Genomic DNA, 22,257 nt, shown 5'->3' with positions numbered 1-22,257 from the left:
ATTTGAACCCGGGTCTGATAGGTACATCTCTTTGTGAAGTCTGATATTTGAACCCGGGTCTGATAGGTACAACTCTTTGTGAAGTCTGATATTTGAACCCGGGTCTGATAGGTACATCTCTTTGTGAAGTCTGATATTTGAACCCGGGTCTGATAGGTACAACTCTTTGTGAAGTCTGATATTTGAACCCGGGTCTGATAGGTACATCTCTTTTTGAAGTCTGATATTTGAACCCGGGTCTGATAGGTACATCTCTTTGTGAAGTCTGATATTTGAACCCGGGTCTGATAGGTACATCTCTTTGTGAAGTCTGATATTTGAACCCGGGTCTGATAGGTACATCTCTTTTTGAAGTCTGATATTTGAACCCGGGTCTGATAGGTACATCTCTTTGTGAAGTCTGATATTTGAACCCGGGTCTGATAGGTACATCTCTTTTTGAAGTCTGATATTTGAACCCGGGTCTGATAGGTACATCTCTTTGTGAAGTCTGATATTTGAACCCGGGTCTGATAGGTACATCTCTTTTTGACGTCTGAAGACGAAGTCTAAATCATCTAAAAGAGGAATGTTTTGGTTTTTATGACTATGATGGTAATTGTAAACCAACTCATCATCCGTTGGAACTGTACAGTAAAGCGGCATGTTGAGCATCCCACCAGTTCAATGGGCAGTTGAGTCAAATTGAAGAGCAACACGTGGCAGTATACGTTGCTGCGTTTATTGACAGCGATTAGAGGACTACATCAGGGAGAGTTCTAGAAGTTTTTTATTTATTTTATTTCTTTTACCGTTATTTTACCAGGTAAGTTGACTGAGAACACGTTCTCATTTGCAGCAACGACCTGGGGAATAGTTACAGGGGAGAGGAGGGGGATGAATGAGCCAATTGTAATGCTATTGGATATAAAAATCAGTTTTACATGATCATGACTCCACTAAAATTCACTCTCGTCCACTTTAAGTTGATTACACTGGTTTTACTACCTTCAAAAAAATCACTCAACATGAACATGGCATTAAGAGCACTGTGGTATTTCTACTAAAACACAGGTCAATGAATGTCTAGTCAATCATGTCTAGCCAATCATCTCTAGTAAATCATGATACATCATTTAACCTAAGAACAGGTGCCTCCCCCCAAAGTCTATTTGAATGGACGGTCACCATATCGCTACTGACAAGCTACATTGCCATATGGTTTCTCAAACCAACTAAATAAACAATTAAGATTGACTTCACAACCTTGTACAGATAGCATTCTTCCAATGTGAAACCTATTGCAATGAGAGTGCATGAGGATGGCGTTGTTGTTTAAATATGGCCTTCAGCAGAGAATTAGAATGGTTGAATGGAACATGGAACATTCTAATTCTATGGCCTGTACGGTACTGTAACCATAGAATTAGAATGAGTAGAATGGAACATGGAACATTCTAATTCTATGGCCTGTACGGTACTGTAACCAGAGAATTAGAATGGTTGAATGGAACATGGAACATTCTAATTCTATGGCCTGTACGATACTGTAACCAGAGAATTAGAATGGTTGAATGGAACATGGAACATTCTAATTCTATGGCCTGTACGGTACTGTAACCATAGAATTAGAATGGTTGAATGGAACATGGAACATTCTAATTCTATGGCCTGTACTGTACTGTAACCATAGAATTAGAATGGAACATGGAACATTCTAATTCTATGGCATGTACTGTACTGTAACCATAGAATTAGAATGGAACATTCTAATTCTATGGCCTGTACGGTACTGTAACCATAGAATTAGAATGAGTAGAATGGACATAGAAACTCTGACCATTCTAATTATATGACTGTAACTAACAAGAACTTCCTTTATCTTCCTTTTAACTTGACAACGACGGGCTCTGTAAACTTCTGGCCAGTCAGGAACTGCCACACCCCTCCTCTGTAGAACTCGTTCCCAAAGGAATAGAGACACGCGTTGAAAGTAGGGTTCATTTTCGCCAAAACAGGAAGCAACTACAAAATGAATAAACATGTTCTTGTTAAAAGGATTTAAAACAAACCTCTCCATTGACATTTTATTTAACTAAAGCATTATCAAGCACAGAAAGTGAAAAGACAATAGAGAAAATGAAAATAAGGAAGAAGCTCTCAAAAGAAGAAGCTCTCAAAAGAAGAAGAACAAGAAGCTCTCAAAAAACGAAGAAGAAGCAGTGCCGCTCACCATTCTCAGCTTTGGAGAGACCAGTTTGGCGTTGTCAAAGCAGGCGTAGATACACATGACTTCATAGGGTCCCCAGCAGAACAACAGAACCCTCAGTGGTATGCTGGTGTTCCACTGGAAAACAGCGACAGTCAATAAAGTTGTATTGAATATGAAATGTGACTTTTGAGTTACACTATGACAACAATAACAGAGACTCAAAATATCAGCATAAGATAAATGTATAAAAGAGCAGAACATAATGACTGTTATGTACACACATACAACTTCTAGACATCGTACTTAAATAATTGCAGGGTGAAATAATTACAGCAAATATTGTCTACAGGATTATCTTGTAATCTGAAGTTCACGGAACATCTTTCCCGATGTTCATTTACCAGGATTGAAAAACACGTATCACTTTGTAATATAATGACAAGTATGTTTTTCTCCCCAAAAGGTCAAAGATGAATGATGTTGTTAAAATGTTTTGCAACGTTCCAAAGAACACGTTCCAAATGTTCTTCAAACGGTAGAATGTTCCAAGGTTTACCCTGTGCTTGTGGATCTTCTTGAAGTATGCGTAAATGGCGTCGTAGTTAGACTTCATGACATAAGCAGGGAAGATAAGGTAGAAGACAGTCAGGGCTCCCATATAGGTGATGTAGTCCCTGTTGAATGGAGAGGAACACGGACCATAGAATGACATAAGACATACTGTATTATCCCGTGCATCTCTATGAATGGGGCATTCTCACACGTCTAGGGTTGCTCAATTCTGGTCATTTTCCACCCAAAAACATCCACAGACTTGGGTTGCAAAATTACCAGGTGTTCCAGAAATAGCGATTGGAGGATTCCCAAAATAAGGAGGGAATTAGCAGGAAATACGTAATCTTCCAGGATTTCTGGAAGAGCTGGGAATTGTGTTACCAGAATTTTGGAACCCTAGTATGTGGGAGACATTGTTAGAAAGTTTTTGATTTATTGTCTGAAATGAATAATCCAATCCATTACACATTTCTAGCAGTCCTCTCTCTGTGTGTGAAACGCTGCATGTTTTCAACTAGGGTAAAGAGCTTACTTTTGTGGTAATCTGTTTGATTGTTTTAATAAAGCCCTGATTCTGTATTCCACTGTTTACATTTTACAAAGTCAAACAGTGACGTCAACAGCTGGTTAAAACAGAAGGGTATTTATGAGTTCTGGAAGTCTGCGCTTTTTATCAAAACTGTCTTTAAAAAAGAAATCTTGTGAAACATCAACGACAAATAAGCGCATAGGTAACGTGAGGGAGTTGTTGAGCTACAATAAAAATGACCTTTAGAGGTCTGTAATTCCCTGAACCACAGACAATAGAGAACACGATGGTGGAATTCCCTGAACCACAGACAATAGAGAACATGATGGTGGAATTCCCTGAACCACAGACGAGACAGAACACGATGGTGGAATTCCCTGAACCACAGACGAGAGAGAACACGATGGTGGAATTCCCTGAACCACAGACGAGAGAGAACACGATGGTGGAATTCCCTGAACCACAGACATTAGAGAACACGATGGTGGAATTCCCTGAACCACAGACGAGAGAGAACACGATGGTGGAATTCCCTGAACCACAGACGAGAGAGAACACGATGGTGGAATTCCCTGAACCACAGACGAGAGAGAACACGATGGTGGAATTCCCTGAACCACAGACAAAAGAGTACACGATGGTGGAATTCCCTGAACCACAGACGAGACAGAACATGATGGTGGAATTCCCTGAACCACAGACGAGAGAGAACATGATGGTGGAATTCCCTGAACCACAGACGAGAGAGAACACGATGGTGGAATTCCCTGAACCACAGACGAGAGAGAACATGGCGTATCATTTCTGTCTAAGTCGCTCTGGATAAAATACCAAAATATAAACGTGAATTTATAGTGGAATTGACAGCATTTTAGCAAAATGAAATCTTATTATAATTTGTTCATATACAACCCCAGGAAGAACAAGACACTTTTAAAAAATCTGTGAAGCGAGCAATTAGATATGGTAATTTTCACGTTTTCCTAAATTCTTAGAATGTTTGGGAATTACGTATATTAAGGCATTTGTGAAAATTCTCTAGCAATATAGAGTGGGAAAGCATCCATGCGTTTGGACAATTAATAGACACTGCAGTAAATAAAACTCTCTTTTTCGTTGAAGACCGGAGTCTATGCAGACCGGTGCACCAAAGCCAATCAGAGGTACATTTGCCACACAGGCCTGTCATTATTCACTTTGATCTGGACTGTGTGTTTACAGGCAGTAGGGCCTGTCATCATTCACTATGAACTGGACTGTGTGTTTACAGGCAGTAGGGCCTGTCATCATTCACTTTGATCTGGACTGTGTGTTTACAGGCAGTAGGGCCTGTCATCATTCACTTTGATCTGGACTGTGTGTTTACAGGCAGTAGGGCCTGTCATTATTCACTTTGATCTGGACTGTGTGTTTACAGGCAGTAGGGCCTGTCATCATTCACTTTGATCTGGACTGTGTGTTTACAGGCAGTAGGGCCTGTCATCATTCACTTTGATCTGGACTGTGTGTTTACAGGCAGTAGGGCCTGTCATCATTCACTTTGATCTGGACTGTGTGTTTACAGGCAGTAGGGCCTGTCATCATTCACTTTGATCTGGACTGTGTGTTTACAGGCAGTAGGGCCTGTCATCATTCACTATGAACTGGACTGTGTGTTTACAGGCAGTTAAAACAGCATGACTTTAGATCATTAGAAAGCATTTTCCAAAAGCCACAAAATACACACCTGAGTGGATTTCTGCAAATATGACAATACAACGGGAGTCCTCTTACATCTGGGAACTTTACAGTCCTATTGATCAAACAACCACGAAGAGATAGACTCTCTCTCCCTCAGCAATTTACATCAACAACAATAAAGATCAACAAATAATGCTAACCAAAATATTTAGTACTGAAAACTGAAACAGTGCATCCCGAATGGAGGCAGAAAACAGTGTAGCAGGCCAGCTGGGCTTTACAACCTGATACTAATATGTTTTGGGGACTCGCAAAGAACTGTATTGGTGAATGATATGAATCATGCATTGAACTGCATCCATCGATTACGCCAACAACGCCTTAGTGTACGTCACGGAACGGTGAGTCAAATACAACCTATTTTTTAAAAGCCTCTTATAAAGTTTGGTTTTGTAGCTTAATAAACTGGGAATATGATATTTTTTGACTGATATTATGATTATTATGAAACGCTGTCAGTTCCACTTTAAAATGTAGCCTACTTGTCTCCTTTGGTGTAGTCCAGAGTGCAGCACGTCCTCATTGGCTCAAAGTCATAAACTCCCCAACCAGTCAGAGGGACGGCCGCCCAGAAGATGGCCAACCCCCAGATAATGATAGAAAAAGTCCAGGCCGTGCTCCAAAACAGCTTCTGATCTGGAACAAAATAATGTTGTCATATTTATTGGAATTCGCAAGAATATGTTTGTAGCTTTGTAGATGTATATAGATAAAGATATATGAAATGCCATGAATACAAAATTGTACAGTAGGATACTACCCACTGGTGACATATTGGTGATATCTGTCCCAGGCGATGGTAGCCAGGAAGCTGATAGAGGCCAGGACTGCTGTCATCCCTATGAAGGCGTGGTTGTTACATCCGTCTTGACCCCAGGGCCAGTGTCTAGGGTGACAAGAGAAGAGCACATTTAGGCTGCGTTTACACAGGCAGCTCAATTCTGATCTTTTGTCCGATTATTGGCAAGAGACCTGATCTGATCGGTCAAAAGACCAATTATTGTAAAAAGATCAGAATTGGGCTGCCTGTGTAAATTCAGCCTTAGTGTTTCTAATCCCATCGGGCATAAACCAGTTTTAGAATGGCTATATTCCTACGTTAACACGGTGACTCATTTTGCAGCAAATTGTTAAACCAAATACACTTACTTTGATTTGTGGTTCTATTCAGTTGAACTATAAAGTCATGATCGCACACACTAACAAGTGTTCAACATTACAGCTTTGTGTAGTATAGCATCTATCCATCATAGCTATTCAGATATACATGAAAAATGTGCCTCTCTAGAATGATTTGTCCTGATGTCCTATCTGTAAACCAATTTTAGATCAACGCATAAGAGCGTTTTAACAACAACTATTGTACACATAAGTTAGGAAACCTCCACAGGCATTAATGCAGAGTCAAGTTATAATAATGTATACCTGTAAGATAAGGATAATAATGTATGATAAGGATAATAATGTATACCTGTACGATAAGGATAATAATGTATACCAGTAAGATAAGGATAATAATGTACACCTGTAAGATAAGGATAATAATGTATACCTGTAAGATAAGGATAATAATGTATACCTGTAAGATAAGGATAATAATGTATACCTGTAAGATAAGGATAATAATGTATACCTGTAAGATAAGGATAATAATGTATACCTGTAAGATAAGGATAATAATGTATACCTGTATGATAAGGATAATAATGTATACCTGTAAGATAAGGATAATAATGTATGATAAGGATAATAATGTATACCTGTAAGATAAGGATAATAATGCATACCTGTAAGATAAGGATAATAATGTATGATAAGGATAATAATGTATACATGTAAGATAAGGATAATAATGTATACCTGTAAGATAAGGATAATAATGTATGATAAGGATAATAATGTAAACCTGTAAGATAAGGATAATAATGTATGATAAGGATAATAATGTATACATGTAAGATAAGGATAATAATGCATACCTGTAAGATAAGGATAATAATGTATGATAAGGATAATAATGTATACATGTAAGATAAGGATAATAATGTATACCTGTAAGATAAGGATAATAATGTATGATAAGGATAATAATGTATACCTGTAAGATAAGGATAATAATGTATACCTGTACGATAAGGATAATAATGTATACCTGTATGATAAGGATAATAATGTATGATAAGGATAATAATGTATACCTGTAAGATAAGGATAATAATATATACCTGTAAGATAAGGATAATAATGTATGATAAGGATAATAATGTATACCTGTACGATAAGGATAATAATGTATACCTGTAAGATAAGGATAATAATGTATGATAAGGATAATAATGTATGATAAGGATAATAATGTATACATATACGATAAGGATAATAATGTATACCTGTAAGATAAGGATAATAATGTATACCTGTAAGATAAGGATAATAATGTATACCTGTAAGATAAGGATAATAATGTATACCTGTACGCTAAGGATAATAATGTAAGATAAGGATAATAATGTATGATAAGGATAATAATATATACCTGTAAGATAAGGATAATAATGTATGATAAGGATAATAATGTATGATAAGGATAATAATGTATACATATATGGTAAGGATAATAATGTATACCTGTAAGATAAGGATAATAATGTATACCTGTAAGATAAGGATAATAATGTATACCTGTAAGATAAGGATAATAATGTATACCTGTATGCTAAGGATAATAATGTAAGATAAGGATAATAATATATACCTGTAAGATAAGGATAATAATGTATACCTGTATGATAAGGATAATAATGTATACCTGTAAGATAAGGATAATAATGTAAGATAAGGATAATAATGTATACCTGTAAGATAAGGATAATAATGTATACCTGTAAGATAAGGATAATAATGTATACCTGTAGGATAAGGATAATAATGTATACCTGTAAGATAAGGATAATAATGTATACCTGTATGATAAGGATAATAATGTATACCTGTAAGATAAGGATAATAATGTATACCTGTAGGATAAGGATAATAATGTATACCTGTAGGATAAGGATAATAATGAATACCTGTAAGATAAGGACAATAATGTATACCTGCAAGATAAGGATAATAATGTATACCTGTAAGATAAGGATAATAATGTATACCTGTAGGATAAGGATAATAATGTATACCTGTAAGATAAGGATAATATTGTATACCTGTAAGATAAGGATAATAATGTATACCTGTAAGATAAGGATAATAATGTATACCTGTATGATAAGGATAATAATGTATACCTGTAAGATAAGGATAATAATGTATACTTGTATGATACGGATAATAATGTATACCTGTATGATAAGGATAATAATGTATACCTGTAAGATAAGGATAATAATGTATACCTGTAAGATAAGGATAATAATGTATACCTGTAAGATAAGGATAATAATGTAAGATAAGGATAATAATGTATACCTGTAAGATAAGGATAATAATGTATACCTGTAAGATAAGGATAATAATGTATAACTGTAAGATACGGATAATAATATATACCTGTAAGATAAGGATAATAATGTATACCTGTAAGATAAGGATAATAATGTATACCTGTAAGATAAGGATAATAATGTATACCTGTATGATAAGGATAATAATGTATACCTGTAAGATAAGGATAATAATGTATACTTGTATGATACGGATAATAATGTATACCTGTATGATAAGGATAATAATGTATACCTGTAAGATACGGATAATAATATATACCTGTAAGATAAGGATAATAATGTATACCTGTAAGATAAGGATAATAATGTAAGATAAGGATAATAATGTATACCTGTAAGATAAGGATAATAATATATACCTGTAAGATAAGGATAATAATGTATACCTGTAAGATAAGGATAATAATGTATGATAAGGATAATAATGTATACCTGTATGATAAGGATAATAATGTATACCTGTAAGATAAGGATAATAATGTATAACTGTAAGATACGGATAATAATGTATACCTGTAAGATAAGGATAATAATGTATACCTGTAAGATAAGGATAATAATGTATACCTGTATGATAAGGATAATAATGTATGATAAGGATAATAATGTATACCTGTATGATAAGGATAATAATGTATACCTGTAAGATAAGCTGGCGTATGCAGCAATCAGGCCGGTTGTATTGAGCATAATGTCAGCCACAGCAAGGTTAAAGACAAGGAAATTACTGGGAGTTCGCATTTGCTTTACGCTAATATAGGCCAATATTGAAACGGCGTTGAGGAAGAATCCAACAAGACCTAAAAGACACATAGAAAGAAAGAAATCATCATGGGGAAAGACACAGACTAAAAATGGGCGTTTAACATTTCAGTTAAATTATATAGCCTATATGTGAATAGGATATTATAATGTCAGATATTGTTGAATTTTAACTACACAGACTTTAATTTTACTATTTCACATTTTAACCTTACAGAACCACATCTTCACATCCTTGCGCATTATTCACATCTTCCAGTGACATCTTGGCATGATTTTAAGTTCCTGTCATCACTTAAAGAATCTTCAAAGCAATTCTCGGGCAATTAAAAACTTCTTTTTTTTACCGACTTTAAAATCAGTAGACCTGTCCCTTTAAGGTATCTTTAAAATCAGTAGACCTGTCCCTTTAAGGTATCTTTAAAATCAGTAGACCTGTCCCTTTAAGGTATCTTTAAAATCCCACGTAGCTCCATCTGGATGCCATTTCGCTAACGCAAATAACAGCTTTTCTTTAAAAAATGTGGCATAAAATATTTCACTTACCCCCAACAAGAAGAGCGGTACCGAATGCAAACATGTCAAAATCGGAGAATCCCTCCGGTAATGTGTATGCTGCCATTTTTGATGGCCACTATGATTGTCGGACACTACAGATAGTTCCTCGACGTTTATTCTCGCGTCTGAAAGTGTCAGAGTTTTGACTGAACTCCTTATAAAGGCTCTTTCACGTGAAAACGCATGCAAGGACTTATCTGATGTAAAACCCTTACCAATCCCTACAAGAATGTACTAAAAAAAGTGGCGCAATAGCAGAAGAGTTTGATACACACTGGGTAACAACTATTTCTTATTTTCCCGAAGAAAAAAAATCATTATTCCCCAAACGGTCGTGTTTAATTGAAGTGGTTTCTGCGCACCAATTTTGCATGCGCTTAACTGACAGGGAAACCGACTATCTCAAATTGTAGGCTACTAATGACCAATAACAGACTTTATATTATAACTGAACTCTAAACCTACAGGTCATACTTTATCCTTAGTATACTTAGTAGGCTAAACATTATATGCCATGTGAAGATGAAGGATCTCTCTCTTATTTCGATAGGTAGGACCTACCTGCTGCCTCAACCATCCATGACATCATAAGCCTACAGTAACTAAGTGTCAGTTGGAAGCCGACACTGCGTAGTGAATGGACTGAGAGACCCTTGTCCAGTGAATTATTGGTTTAACAATGCAACAAGTTTAAAATGTAGCAATCCTTTAATCTGGTTTAACTGGGTGGGTGAAAGCAAACCTTAGTTCCAAGAATGTAGCATTGTTAGTGATGTCCCAGAGTCACCTAACATTTTATACATTTTTTCACACAACACAAAAAAATTAAACACCACAAATCTGAACAGACACAACAAACACAGTCGACACTACACAACGTCATACAGGGAGCTCTAGCCCATGATAAATCACAGTCGACACTACACAACGTCATACAGGGGGCTACAGCCCTTGATAAATCACAGTCGACACTACACAATGTCATACAGAGGGCTACAGCCCATGATAAAACACAGTCGACACTACACAACGTCATACAGGGGGCTACAGCCCATGATAAAACACAGTCGACACTACACAACGTCATACAGGGAGCTTTCCAACCCATGATAAAACACAGTCGACACTACACAACGTCATACAGGGAGCTCTCCAACCCATGATAAATCAGTCGACACTACACAATGTCATACAGGGGGCTCTCCAGCCCATGATAAATCACAGTCGACACTACACAACGTCATACAGGGGGCTCCAGCCCATGATAAAACACAGTCGACACTACACAACGTCATACAGGGGGCTACAGCCCATGATAAATCACAGTCGACACTACACAACGTCATACAGGGGGCTACAGCCCATGATAAAACACAGTCGACACTACACAACGTCATACAGGGGGCTACAGCCCATGATAAATCACAGTCAACACCATTAGTTCAGGTTCATTCTTAATCCATAGATCCCAAACGTTGCAGTTTTAAAGCAGGTTTTCTGCTGTTCTATACATTTTGCCATTGTGCAGAGATTTATTTTTACAATTTTATTTAAAAAATTATTGCAATTCTATACTCATTTAGCCATGATACATAAAGTTTAATTTTTGCAGTTTTAAAGGACATTTTCTACAATTCTACACATTCTGCCATGACTTATGCCATGTTAATGATATCAATGCAGGCCCTCTGGAGATCAGGGCCCCTGGGCACGTGCCCTGCGTGCCATGTCGGTATTCAGCCACGATTACTACAAGTTTAGATAACTGGCTAGACTAACTTGCCAATCTAAAAAATGGTTAGCTAACAAGGCTAATTGAGAGACTGTCAGTGACTGACAAAACCAGAGAAAAACTGATGATGCACAACCAGATTTCAAACTCACACCTTGTGTATTCTACTACTCTAGATCTTAACAATAAATTGAGACCAGACTAAAGTTCCTAAAACAACAACACAAAAAATTGTATTTTCATAACATAACAACAGTCGGGGACGGCAGGTAGCCCAGCGGTCAAGAGCATTGGGCCAGGAACTGAAAGGTTGCCGGTTCGAATCCCCTACGTGAAACATCTGTCGATGTGCCCTTGAGCAAGGCACGTAACCCTAACCACTCCTGTAAGTTTCTCTGGATAAGAGTGTAACAGTATAGCTTCCGTCCCTCTCCTCGCCCCTACCTGGGCTCGAACCAGGGACCCTCTGCACACATAGACAACAGTCACCCTCGAAGCATCGTTACCCATCGCGCCACAAAAGCCACGGCACTTGCAGAGCAAGGGGAACATATACTTCAGATCTCAGAGCGAGTGATGTCACCCGTGCACCATCGCTAACTAGCTAGCCATTTCACATCAGTTAAAAAAGCATCTTCTAAATGACTGTAATGTCAAGACATTAACAATAGAGCTTGCTCCCTGTTTAGTGCACTAACCTTGACCAGGGCCAGTAGTGCACTAACCTTGACCAGGACCAGGACCAGTAGTGCACTAACCAGGACCAGGACCAGTAGTGCACTAACCTTGACCAGGACCAGGACCAGTAGTGCACTAACCTTGACCAGGACCAGTAGTGCACTAACCTTGACCAGGACCAGTAGTGCACTAACCTTGACCAGGACCAGTAGTGCACTAACCTTGACCAGGACCAGGACCAGTAGTGCACTAACCTTGACCAGGACCAGGACCAGTAGTGCAATAACCAGGACCAGGACCAGTAGTGCACTAACCTTGACCAGGACCAGTAGTGCACTAACCTTGACCAGGACCAGTAGTGCACTAACCAGGACAAGTAGTGCACTAACCAGGACCAGGGCCAGTAGTGCACTAACCTTGACCAGGACCAGTAGTGCACTAACCTTGACCAGGACCAGGACCAGTAGTGCACTAACCTTGACCAGGACCAGTAGTGCACTAACCTTGACCAGGACCAGTAGTGCACTAACCAGGACCAGTAGTGCACTAACCAGAACCAGGACCAGTAGTGCACTAACCTTGACCAGGACCAGGGCCAGTAGTGCACTAACCTTGACCAGGACCAGTAGTGCACTAACCTTGACCAGGACCAGTAGTGCACTAACCTTGACCAGGACCAGTAGTGCACTAACCATGACCAGGACCAGTAGTGCACTAACCTTGACCAGGACCAGTAGTGCACTAACCTTGACCAGGACCAGTAGTGCACTAACCTTGACCAGGACCAGTAGTGCACTAACCTTGACCAGGACCAGTAGTGCACTAACCTTGACCAGGACCAGTAGTGCACTAACCTTGACCAGGACCAGTAGTGCACTAACCTTGACCAGGACCAGTAGTGCACTAACCTTGACCAGGACCAGTAGTGCACTAACCATGACCAGGACCAGTAGTGCACTAACCTTGACCAGGACCAGTAGTGCACTAACCTTGACCAGAACCAGTAGAGCACTAACCTTGACCAGGACCAGTAGTGCAATAACCTTGACCAGAACCAGTAGTTCACTAACCTTGACCAGGACCAGTAGAGCACTAACCTTGACCAGGACCAGTAGAGCACTAACCTTGACCAGGACCAGTAGTGCACTAACCTTGACCAGAACCAGTAGTTCACTAACCTTGACCAGGACCAGTAGAGCACTAACCTTGACCAGGACCAGGACCAGTAGTGCACTATCCTTGACCAGGACCAGTAGTGCACTAACCTTGACGAGGACCAGGACCAGGACCAGTAGAGCACTAACCTTGACCAGAACCAGTAGTTCACTAACCTTGACCAGGACCAGTAGTGCACTAACCTTGACCAGGACCAGTAGTGCACTAATCTTGACCAGGACCAGTAGTGCACTAACCTTGACCAGGACCAGTAGTGCACTAACCTTGACCAGGACCAGGACCAGTAGAGCACTAACCTTGACCAGGACCAGTAGTGCACTAACCTTGACCAGGACCAGTAGTGCACTAACCTTGACCAGGACCAGTAGTGCACTAACCTTGACCAGGACCAGTAGTGCACTAACCTTGACCAGGACCAGTAGTGCACTAACCTTGACCAGGACCAGTAGTGCACTAACCTTGACCAGGACCAGAACCAGTAGTGTACTAACCATGACCAGGACCAGTAGTGCACTAACCTTGACCAGGACCAGTAGTGCACTAACCTTGACCAGAACCAGTAGAGCACTAACCTTGACCAGGACCAGGACCAGTAGAGCACTAACCTTGACCAGGACCAGTAGTGCACTAACCAGGACCAGGACCAGTAGTGCACTAACCTTGACCAGAACCAGTAGTGCACTAACCTTGACCAGGACCAGTAGTGCACTAACCTTGACCAGAACCAGTAGTGCACTAACCTTGACCAGAACCAGGACCAGTAGTGCACTAACCTTGACCAGGACCAGTAGTGCACTAACCTTTACCAGGACCAGTAGTGCACTAACCTTGACCAGAACCAGTAGTGCACTAACCTTGACCAGAACCAGGACCAGTAGAGCACTAACCTTGACCAGGACCAGTAGTGCACTAACCAGGACCAGTAGTGCACTAACCAGGACCAGTAGTACACTAACCAGGACCAGTAGTGCACCAACCAGGACCAGTACCAGTACCAGTAGTGCACTAACCTTGACCAGGACCAGTAGTGCACTAACCAGGACCAGGACCAGTACCAGTAGTGCACTAACCTTGACCAGGACCAGTAGTGCACTAACCTTGACCAGGACCAGTAGTGCACTAACCTTGACCAGGACCAGGACCAGTAGTGCACTAACCTTGACCAGGACCAGTAGTGCACTAACCTTGACCAGGACCAGTAGTGCACTAACCTGGACCAGTAGTGCACTAACCAGAACCAGGACCAGTAGTGCACTAACCTTGACCAGGACCAGGGCCAGTAGTGCACTAACCTTGACCAGGACCAGTAGTGCACTAACCTTGACCAGGACCAGTAGTGCACTAACCTTGACCAGGACCAGTAGTGCACTAACCTTGACCAGGACCAGTAGTGCACTAACCTTGACCAGGACCAGTAGTGCACTAACCTTGACCAGGACCAGTAGTGCACTAACCTTGACCAGGACCAGAACCAGTAGTGTACTAACCATGACCAGGACCAGTAGTGCACTAACCTTGACCAGGACCAGTAGTGCACTAACCTTGACCAGAACCAGTAGAGCACTAACCTTGACCAGGACCAGGACCAGTAGAGCACTAACCTTGACCAGGACCAGTAGTGCACTAACCAGGACCAGGACCAGTAGTGCACTAACCTTGACCAGAACCAGTAGTGCACTAACCTTGACCAGGACCAGTAGTGCACTAACCTTGACCAGAACCAGTAGTGCACTAACCTTGACCAGAACCAGGACCAGTAGAGCACTAACCTTGACCAGGACCAGTAGTGCACTAACCTTTACCAGGACCAGTAGTGCACTAACCTTGACCAGAACCAGTAGTGCACTAACCTTGACCAGAACCAGGACCAGTAGAGCACTAACCTTGACCAGGACCAGTAGTGCACTAACCAGGACCAGGACCAGTAGTGCACTAACCAGGACCAGTAGTGCACTAACCAGGACCAGTAGTGCACCAACCAGGACCAGTACCAGTACCAGTAGTGCACTAACCTTGACCAGGACCAGTAGTGCACTAACCAGGACCAGGACCAGTACCAGTAGTGCACTAACCTTGACCAGGACCAGTAGTGCACTAACCTTGACCAGGACCAGTAGTGCACTAACCTTGACCAGGACCAGGACCAGTAGTGCACTAACCTTGACCAGGACCAGTAGTGCACTAACCTTGACCAGGACCAGTAGTGCACTAACCTGGACCAGTAGTGCACTAACCAGAACCAGGACCAGTAGTGCACTAACCTTGACCAGGACCAGGACCAGTAGTGCACTAACCTTGACCAGGACCAGTAGTGCACTAACCTTGACCAGGACCAGTAGTGCACTAACCTTGACCAGGACCAGTAGTGCACTAACCTTGACCAGGACCAGTAGTGCACTAACCTTGACCAGGACCAGTAGTGCACTAACCTTGACCAGGACCAGTAGTGCACTAACCTTGACCAGGACCAGTAGTGCACTAACCATGACCAGGACCAGTAGTGCACTAACCTTGACCAGGACCAGTAGTGCACTAACCTTGACCAGAACCAGTAGAGCACTAACCTTGACCAGGACCAGTAGTGCAATAACCTTGACCAGAACCAGGACCAGTAGAGCACTAACCTTGACCAAGACCAGGACCAGTAGAGCACTAACCTTGACCAAGACCAGGACCAGTAGAGCACTAACCTTGACCAAGACCAGGACCAGTAGTGCACTAACCTTGACCAGGAACAGTAGTGCACTCCCTTGACCAGAACCAGTAGTGCACTAACCTTGACCAGGACCAGAACCAGTAGAGCACTAACCTTGACCAGAACCAGTAGTGCACTAACCTTGACCAGGACCAGTAGTGCACTAACCTTGACCAGAACCAGTAGTTCACTAACCTTGACCAGGACCAGTAGAGCACTAACCTTGACCAGGACCAGTAGAGCACTAACCTTGACCAGGACCAGTAGTGCACTAACCTTGACCAGAACCAGTAGTTCACTAACCTTGACCAGGACCAGTAGAGCACTAACCTTGACCAGGACCAGGACCAGTAGTGCACTAACCTTGACCAGGACCAGTAGTGCACTAACCTTGACGAGGACCAGGACCAGGACCAGTAGAGCACTAACCTTGACCAGAACCAGTAGTTCACTAACCTTGACCAGGACCAGTAGTGCACTAACCTTGACCAGGACCAGTAGTGCACTAATCTTGACCAGGACCAGTAGTGCACTAACCTTGACCAGGACCAGTAGTGCACTAACCTTGACCAGGACCAGGACCAGTAGAGCACTAACCTTGACCAGGACCAGTAGTGCACTAACCTTGACCAGGACCAGTAGTGCACTAACCTTGACCAGGACCAGTAGTGCACTAACCTTGACCAGGACCAGTAGTGCACTAACCTTGACCAGGACCAGTAGTGCACTAACCTTGACCAGGACCAGTAGTGCACTAACCTTGACCAGGACCAGAACCAGTAGTGTACTAACCATGACCAGGACCAGTAGTGCACTAACCTTGACCAGGACCAGTAGTGCACTAACCTTGACCAGAACCAGTAGAGCACTAACCTTGACCAGGACCAGGACCAGTAGAGCACTAACCTTGACCAGGACCAGTAGTGCACTAACCAGGACCAGGACCAGTAGTGCACTAACCTTGACCAGAACCAGTAGTGCACTAACCTTGACCAGGACCAGTAGTGCACTAACCTTGACCAGAACCAGTAGTGCACTAACCTTGACCAGAACCAGGACCAGTAGAGCACTAACCTTGACCAGGACCAGTAGTGCACTAACCTTTACCAGGACCAGTAGTGCACTAACCTTGACCAGAACCAGTAGTGCACTAACCTTGACCAGAACCAGGACCAGTAGAGCACTAACCTTGACCAGGACCAGTAGTGCACTAACCAGGACCAGGACCAGTAGTGCACTAACCAGGACCAGTAGTGCACTAACCAGGACCAGTAGTGCACCAACCAGGACCAGTACCAGTACCAGTAGTGCACTAACCTTGACCAGGACCAGTAGTGCACTAACCAGGACCAGGACCAGTACCAGTAGTGCACTAACCTTGACCAGGACCAGTAGTGCACTAACCTTGACCAGGACCAGTAGTGCACTAACCTTGACCAGGACCAGGACCAGTAGTGCACTAACCTTGACCAGGACCAGTAGTGCACTAACCTTGACCAGGACCAGTAGTGCACTAACCTGGACCAGTAGTGCACTAACCAGAACCAGGACCAGTAGTGCACTAACCTTGACCAGGACCAGGGCCAGTAGTGCACTAACCTTGACCAGGACCAGTAGTGCACTAACCTTGACCAGGACCAGTAGTGCACTAACCTTGACCAGGACCAGTAGTGCACTAACCATGACCAGGACCAGTAGTGCACTAACCTTGACCAGGACCAGTAGTGCACTAACCTTGACCAGGACCAGTAGTGCACTAACCTTGACCAGGACCAGTAGTGCACTAACCTTGACCAGGACCAGTAGTGCACTAACCTTGACCAGGACCAGTAGTGCACTAACCTTGACCAGGACCAGTAGTGCACTAACCTTGACCAGGACCAGTAGTGCACTAACCTTGACCAGGACCAGTAGTGCACTAACCATGACCAGGACCAGTAGTGCACTAACCTTGACCAGGACCAGTAGTGCACTAACCTTGACCAGAACCAGTAGAGCACTAACCTTGACCAGGACCAGTAGTGCAATAACCTTGACCAGAACCAGTAGTTCACTAACCTTGACCAGGACCAGTAGAGCACTAACCTTGACCAGGACCAGTAGAGCACTAACCTTGACCAGGACCAGTAGTGCACTAACCTTGACCAGAACCAGTAGTTCACTAACCTTGACCAGGACCAGTAGAGCACTAACCTTGACCAGGACCAGGACCAGTAGTGCACTATCCTTGACCAGGACCAGTAGTGCACTAACCTTGACGAGGACCAGGACCAGGACCAGTAGAGCACTAACTTTGACCAGAACCAGTAGTTCACTAACCTTGACCAGGACCAGTAGTGCACTAACCTTGACCAGGACCAGTAGTGCACTAATCTTGACCAGGACCAGTAGTGCACTAACCTTGACCAGGACCAGTAGTGCACTAACCTTGACCAGGACCAGGACCAGTAGAGCACTAACCTTGACCAGGACCAGTAGTGCACTAACCTTGACCAGGACCAGTAGTGCACTAACCTTGACCAGGACCAGTAGTGCACTAACCTTGACCAGGACCAGTAGTGCACTAACCTTGACCAGGACCAGTAGTGCACTAACCTTGACCAGGACCAGTAGTGCACTAACCTTGACCAGGACCAGAACCAGTAGTGTACTAACCATGACCAGGACCAGTAGTGCACTAACCTTGACCAGGACCAGTAGTGCACTAACCTTGACCAGAACCAGTAGAGCACTAACCTTGACCAGGACCAGGACCAGTAGAGCACTAACCTTGACCAGGACCAGTAGTGCACTAACCAGGACCAGGACCAGTAGTGCACTAACCTTGACCAGAACCAGTAGTGCACTAACCTTGACCAGGACCAGTAGTGCACTAACCTTGACCAGAACCAGTAGTGCACTAACCTTGACCAGAACCAGGACCAGTAGTGCACTAACCTTGACCAGGACCAGTAGTGCACTAACCTTTACCAGGACCAGTAGTGCACTAACCTTGACCAGAACCAGTAGTGCACTAACCTTGACCAGAACCAGGACCAGTAGAGCACTAACCTTGACCAGGACCAGTAGTGCACTAACCAGGACCAGGACCAGTAGTGCACTAACCAGGACCAGTAGTGCACTAACCAGGACCAGTAGTGCACCAACCAGGACCAGTACCAGTACCAGTAGTGCACTAACCTTGACCAGGACCAGTAGTGCACTAACCAGGACCAGGACCAGTAGTGCACTAACCTTGACCAGGACCAGTAGTGCACTAACCTTGACCAGGACCAGGACCAGTAGTGCACTAACCTTGACCAGGACCAGTAGTGCACTAACCTTGACCAGGACCAGTAGTGCACTAACCTGGACCAGTAGTGCACTAACCAGAACCAGGACCAGTAGTGCACTAACCTTGACCAGGACCAGGGCCAGTAGTGCACTAACCTTGACCAGGACCAGTAGTGCACTAACCTTGACCAGGACCAGTAGTGCACTAACCTTGACCAGGACCAGTAGTGCACTAACCTTGACCAGGACCAGTAGTGCACTAACCTTGACCAGGACCAGTAGTGCACTAACCTTGACCAGGACCAGTAGTGCACTAACCTTGACCAGGACCAGAACCAGTAGTGTACTAACCATGACCAGGACCAGTAGTGCACTAACCTTGACCAGGACCAGTAGTGCACTAACCTTGACCAGAACCAGTAGAGCACTAACCTTGACCAGGACCAGGACCAGTAGAGCACTAACCTTGACCAGGACCAGTAGTGCACTAACCAGGACCAGGACCAGTAGTGCACTAACCTTGACCAGAACCAGTAGTGCACTAACCTTGACCAGGACCAGTAGTGCACTAACCTTGACCAGAACCAGTAGTGCACTAACCTTGACCAGAACCAGGACCAGTAGAGCACTAACCTTGACCAGGACCAGTAGTGCACTAACCTTTACCAGGACCAGTAGTGCACTAACCTTGACCAGAACCAGTACTGCACTAACCTTGACCAGAACCAGGACCAGTAGAGCACTAACCTTGACCAGGACCAGTAGTGCACTAACCAGGACCAGGACCAGTAGTGCACTAACCAGGACCAGTAGTGCACTAACCAGGACCAGTAGTGCACCAACCAGGACCAGTACCAGTACCAGTAGTGCACTAACCTTGACCAGGACCAGTAGTGCACTAACCAGGACCAGGACCAGTACCAGTAGTGCACTAACCTTGACCAGGACCAGTAGTGCACTAACCTTGACCAGGACCAGTAGTGCACTAACCTTGACCAGGACCAGGACCAGTAGTGCACTAACCTTGACCAGGACCAGTAGTGCACTAACCTTGACCAGGACCAGTAGTGCACTAACCTTGACCAGGACCAGTAGTGCACTAACCTTGACCAGGACCAGTAGTGCACTAACCTTGACCAGGACCAGTAGTGCACTAACCTTGACCAGGACCAGTAGTGCACTAACCATGACCAGGACCAGTAGTGCACTAACCTTGACCAGGACCAGTAGTGCACTAACCTTGACCAGGACCAGTAGTGCACTAACCTTGACCAGGACCAGTAGTGCACTAACCTTGACCAGGACCAGTAGTGCACTAACCTTGACCAGGACCAGTAGTGCACTAACCTTGACCAGGACCAGTAGTGCACTAACCTTGACCAGGACCAGTAGTGCACTAACCTTGACCAGGACCAGTAGTGCACTAACCATGACCAGGACCAGTAGTGCACTAACCTTGACCAGGACCAGTAGTGCACTAACCTTGACCAGAACCAGTAGAGCACTAACCTTGACCAGGACCAGTAGTGCAATAACCTTGACCAGAACCAGGACCAGTAGAGCACTAACCTTGACCAAGACCAGGACCAGTAGAGCACTAACCTTGACCAAGACCAGGACCAGTAGAGCACTAACCTTGACCAAGACCAGGACCAGTAGTGCACTAACCTTGACCAGGAACAGTAGTGCACTAACCTTGACCAGAACCAGTAGTGCACTAACCTTGACCAGGACCAGAACCAGTAGAGCACTAACCTTGACCAGAACCAGTAGTGCACTAACCTTGACCAGGACCAGTAGTGCACTAACCTTGACCAGAACCAGTAGTTCACTAACCTTGACCAGGACCAGTAGAGCACTAACCTTGACCAGGACCAGTAGAGCACTAACCTTGACCAGGACCAGTAGTGCACTAACCTTGACCAGAACCAGTAGTTCACTAACCTTGACCAGGACCAGTAGAGCACTAACCTTGACCAGGACCAGGACCAGTTGTGCACTAACCTTGACCAGGACCAGTAGTGCACTAACCTTGACGAGGACCAGGACCAGGACCAGTAGAGCACTAACCTTGACCAGAACCAGTAGTTCACTAACCTTGACCAGGACCAGTAGTGCACTAACCTTGACCAGGACCAGTAGTGCACTAATCTTGACCAGGACCAGTAGTGCACTAACCTTGACCAGGACCAGTAGTGCACTAACCTTGACCAGGACCAGGACCAGTAGAGCACTAACCTTGACCAGGACCAGTAGTGCACTAACCTTGACCAGGACCAGTAGTGCACTAACCTTGACCAGGACCAGTAGTGCACTAACCTTGACCAGGACCAGTAGTGCACTAACCTTGACCAGGACCAGTAGTGCACTAACCTTGACCAGGACCAGTAGTGCACTAACCTTGACCAGGACCAGAACCAGTAGTGTACTAACCATGACCAGGACCAGTAGTGCACTAACCTTGACCAGGACCAGTAGTGCACTAACCTTGACCAGAACCAGTAGAGCACTAACCTTGACCAGGACCAGGACCAGTAGAGCACTAACCTTGACCAGGACCAGTAGTGCACTAACCAGGACCAGGACCAGTAGTGCACTAACCTTGACCAGAACCAGTAGTGCACTAACCTTGACCAGGACCAGTAGTGCACTAACCTTGACCAGAACCAGTATTGCACTAACCTTGACCAGAACCAGGACCAGTAGAGCACTAACCTTGACCAGGACCAGTAGTGCACTAACCTTTACCAGGACCAGTAGTGCACTAACCTTGACCAGAACCAGTAGTGCACTAACCTTGACCAGAACCAGGACCAGTAGAGCACTAACCTTGACCAGGACCAGTAGTGCACTAACCTTGAC

The 22,257-nt window shown here is 43.6% G+C and overlaps 1 protein-coding gene across 1 annotated transcript; it reads right to left on the bottom strand.

Moving 5' to 3' along the window:
• Nucleotides 1-395: 395 nt before the first annotated feature.
• Nucleotides 396-10,402, bottom strand: LOC129828471 (RPE-retinal G protein-coupled receptor-like). The gene is made up of 7 exons (XM_055889504.1): nucleotides 9,830-10,402; nucleotides 9,162-9,321; nucleotides 5,780-5,901; nucleotides 5,498-5,651; nucleotides 2,748-2,865; nucleotides 2,213-2,326; nucleotides 396-2,004 (listed from the first exon to the last, which is right to left on the bottom strand). Exons 1-7 carry the CDS (start codon nucleotides 9,903-9,905, stop codon nucleotides 1,858-1,860), a joined length of 891 nt encoding a protein of 296 aa, XP_055745479.1. The 5' UTR covers nucleotides 9,906-10,402; the 3' UTR covers nucleotides 396-1,857.
• Nucleotides 10,403-22,257: the final 11,855 nt, after the last annotated feature.

The sequence above is a fragment of the Salvelinus fontinalis genome, chromosome 30 (genome assembly GCF_029448725.1).
Source record: "Salvelinus fontinalis isolate EN_2023a chromosome 30, ASM2944872v1, whole genome shotgun sequence".
In the NCBI taxonomy this organism is placed as follows: Eukaryota; Metazoa; Chordata; class Actinopteri; order Salmoniformes; family Salmonidae; genus Salvelinus; species Salvelinus fontinalis.
Note: the sequence above shows the minus strand (reverse complement) of the source record. Positions and strands in the feature narration are given on the sequence as shown.

Excerpts from the sequence above, each read along its gene's own strand:
- LOC129828471 (XM_055889504.1), bottom strand. The coding sequence starts at position 9,905 with ATGGCAGCATACACATTACCGGAGGGATTCTCCGATTTTGACATGTTT. Across the intron at positions 9,322-9,829 it reads TACCGCTCTTCTTGTTGGGG|GTCTTGTTGGATTCTTCCTC; the intron begins GTAAGTGAAATA and ends TGTGTCTTTTAG. Across the intron at positions 2,866-5,497 it reads GACTACACCAAAGGAGACAA|GGACTACATCACCTATATGG; the intron begins GTAGGCTACATT and ends TCCATTCAACAG.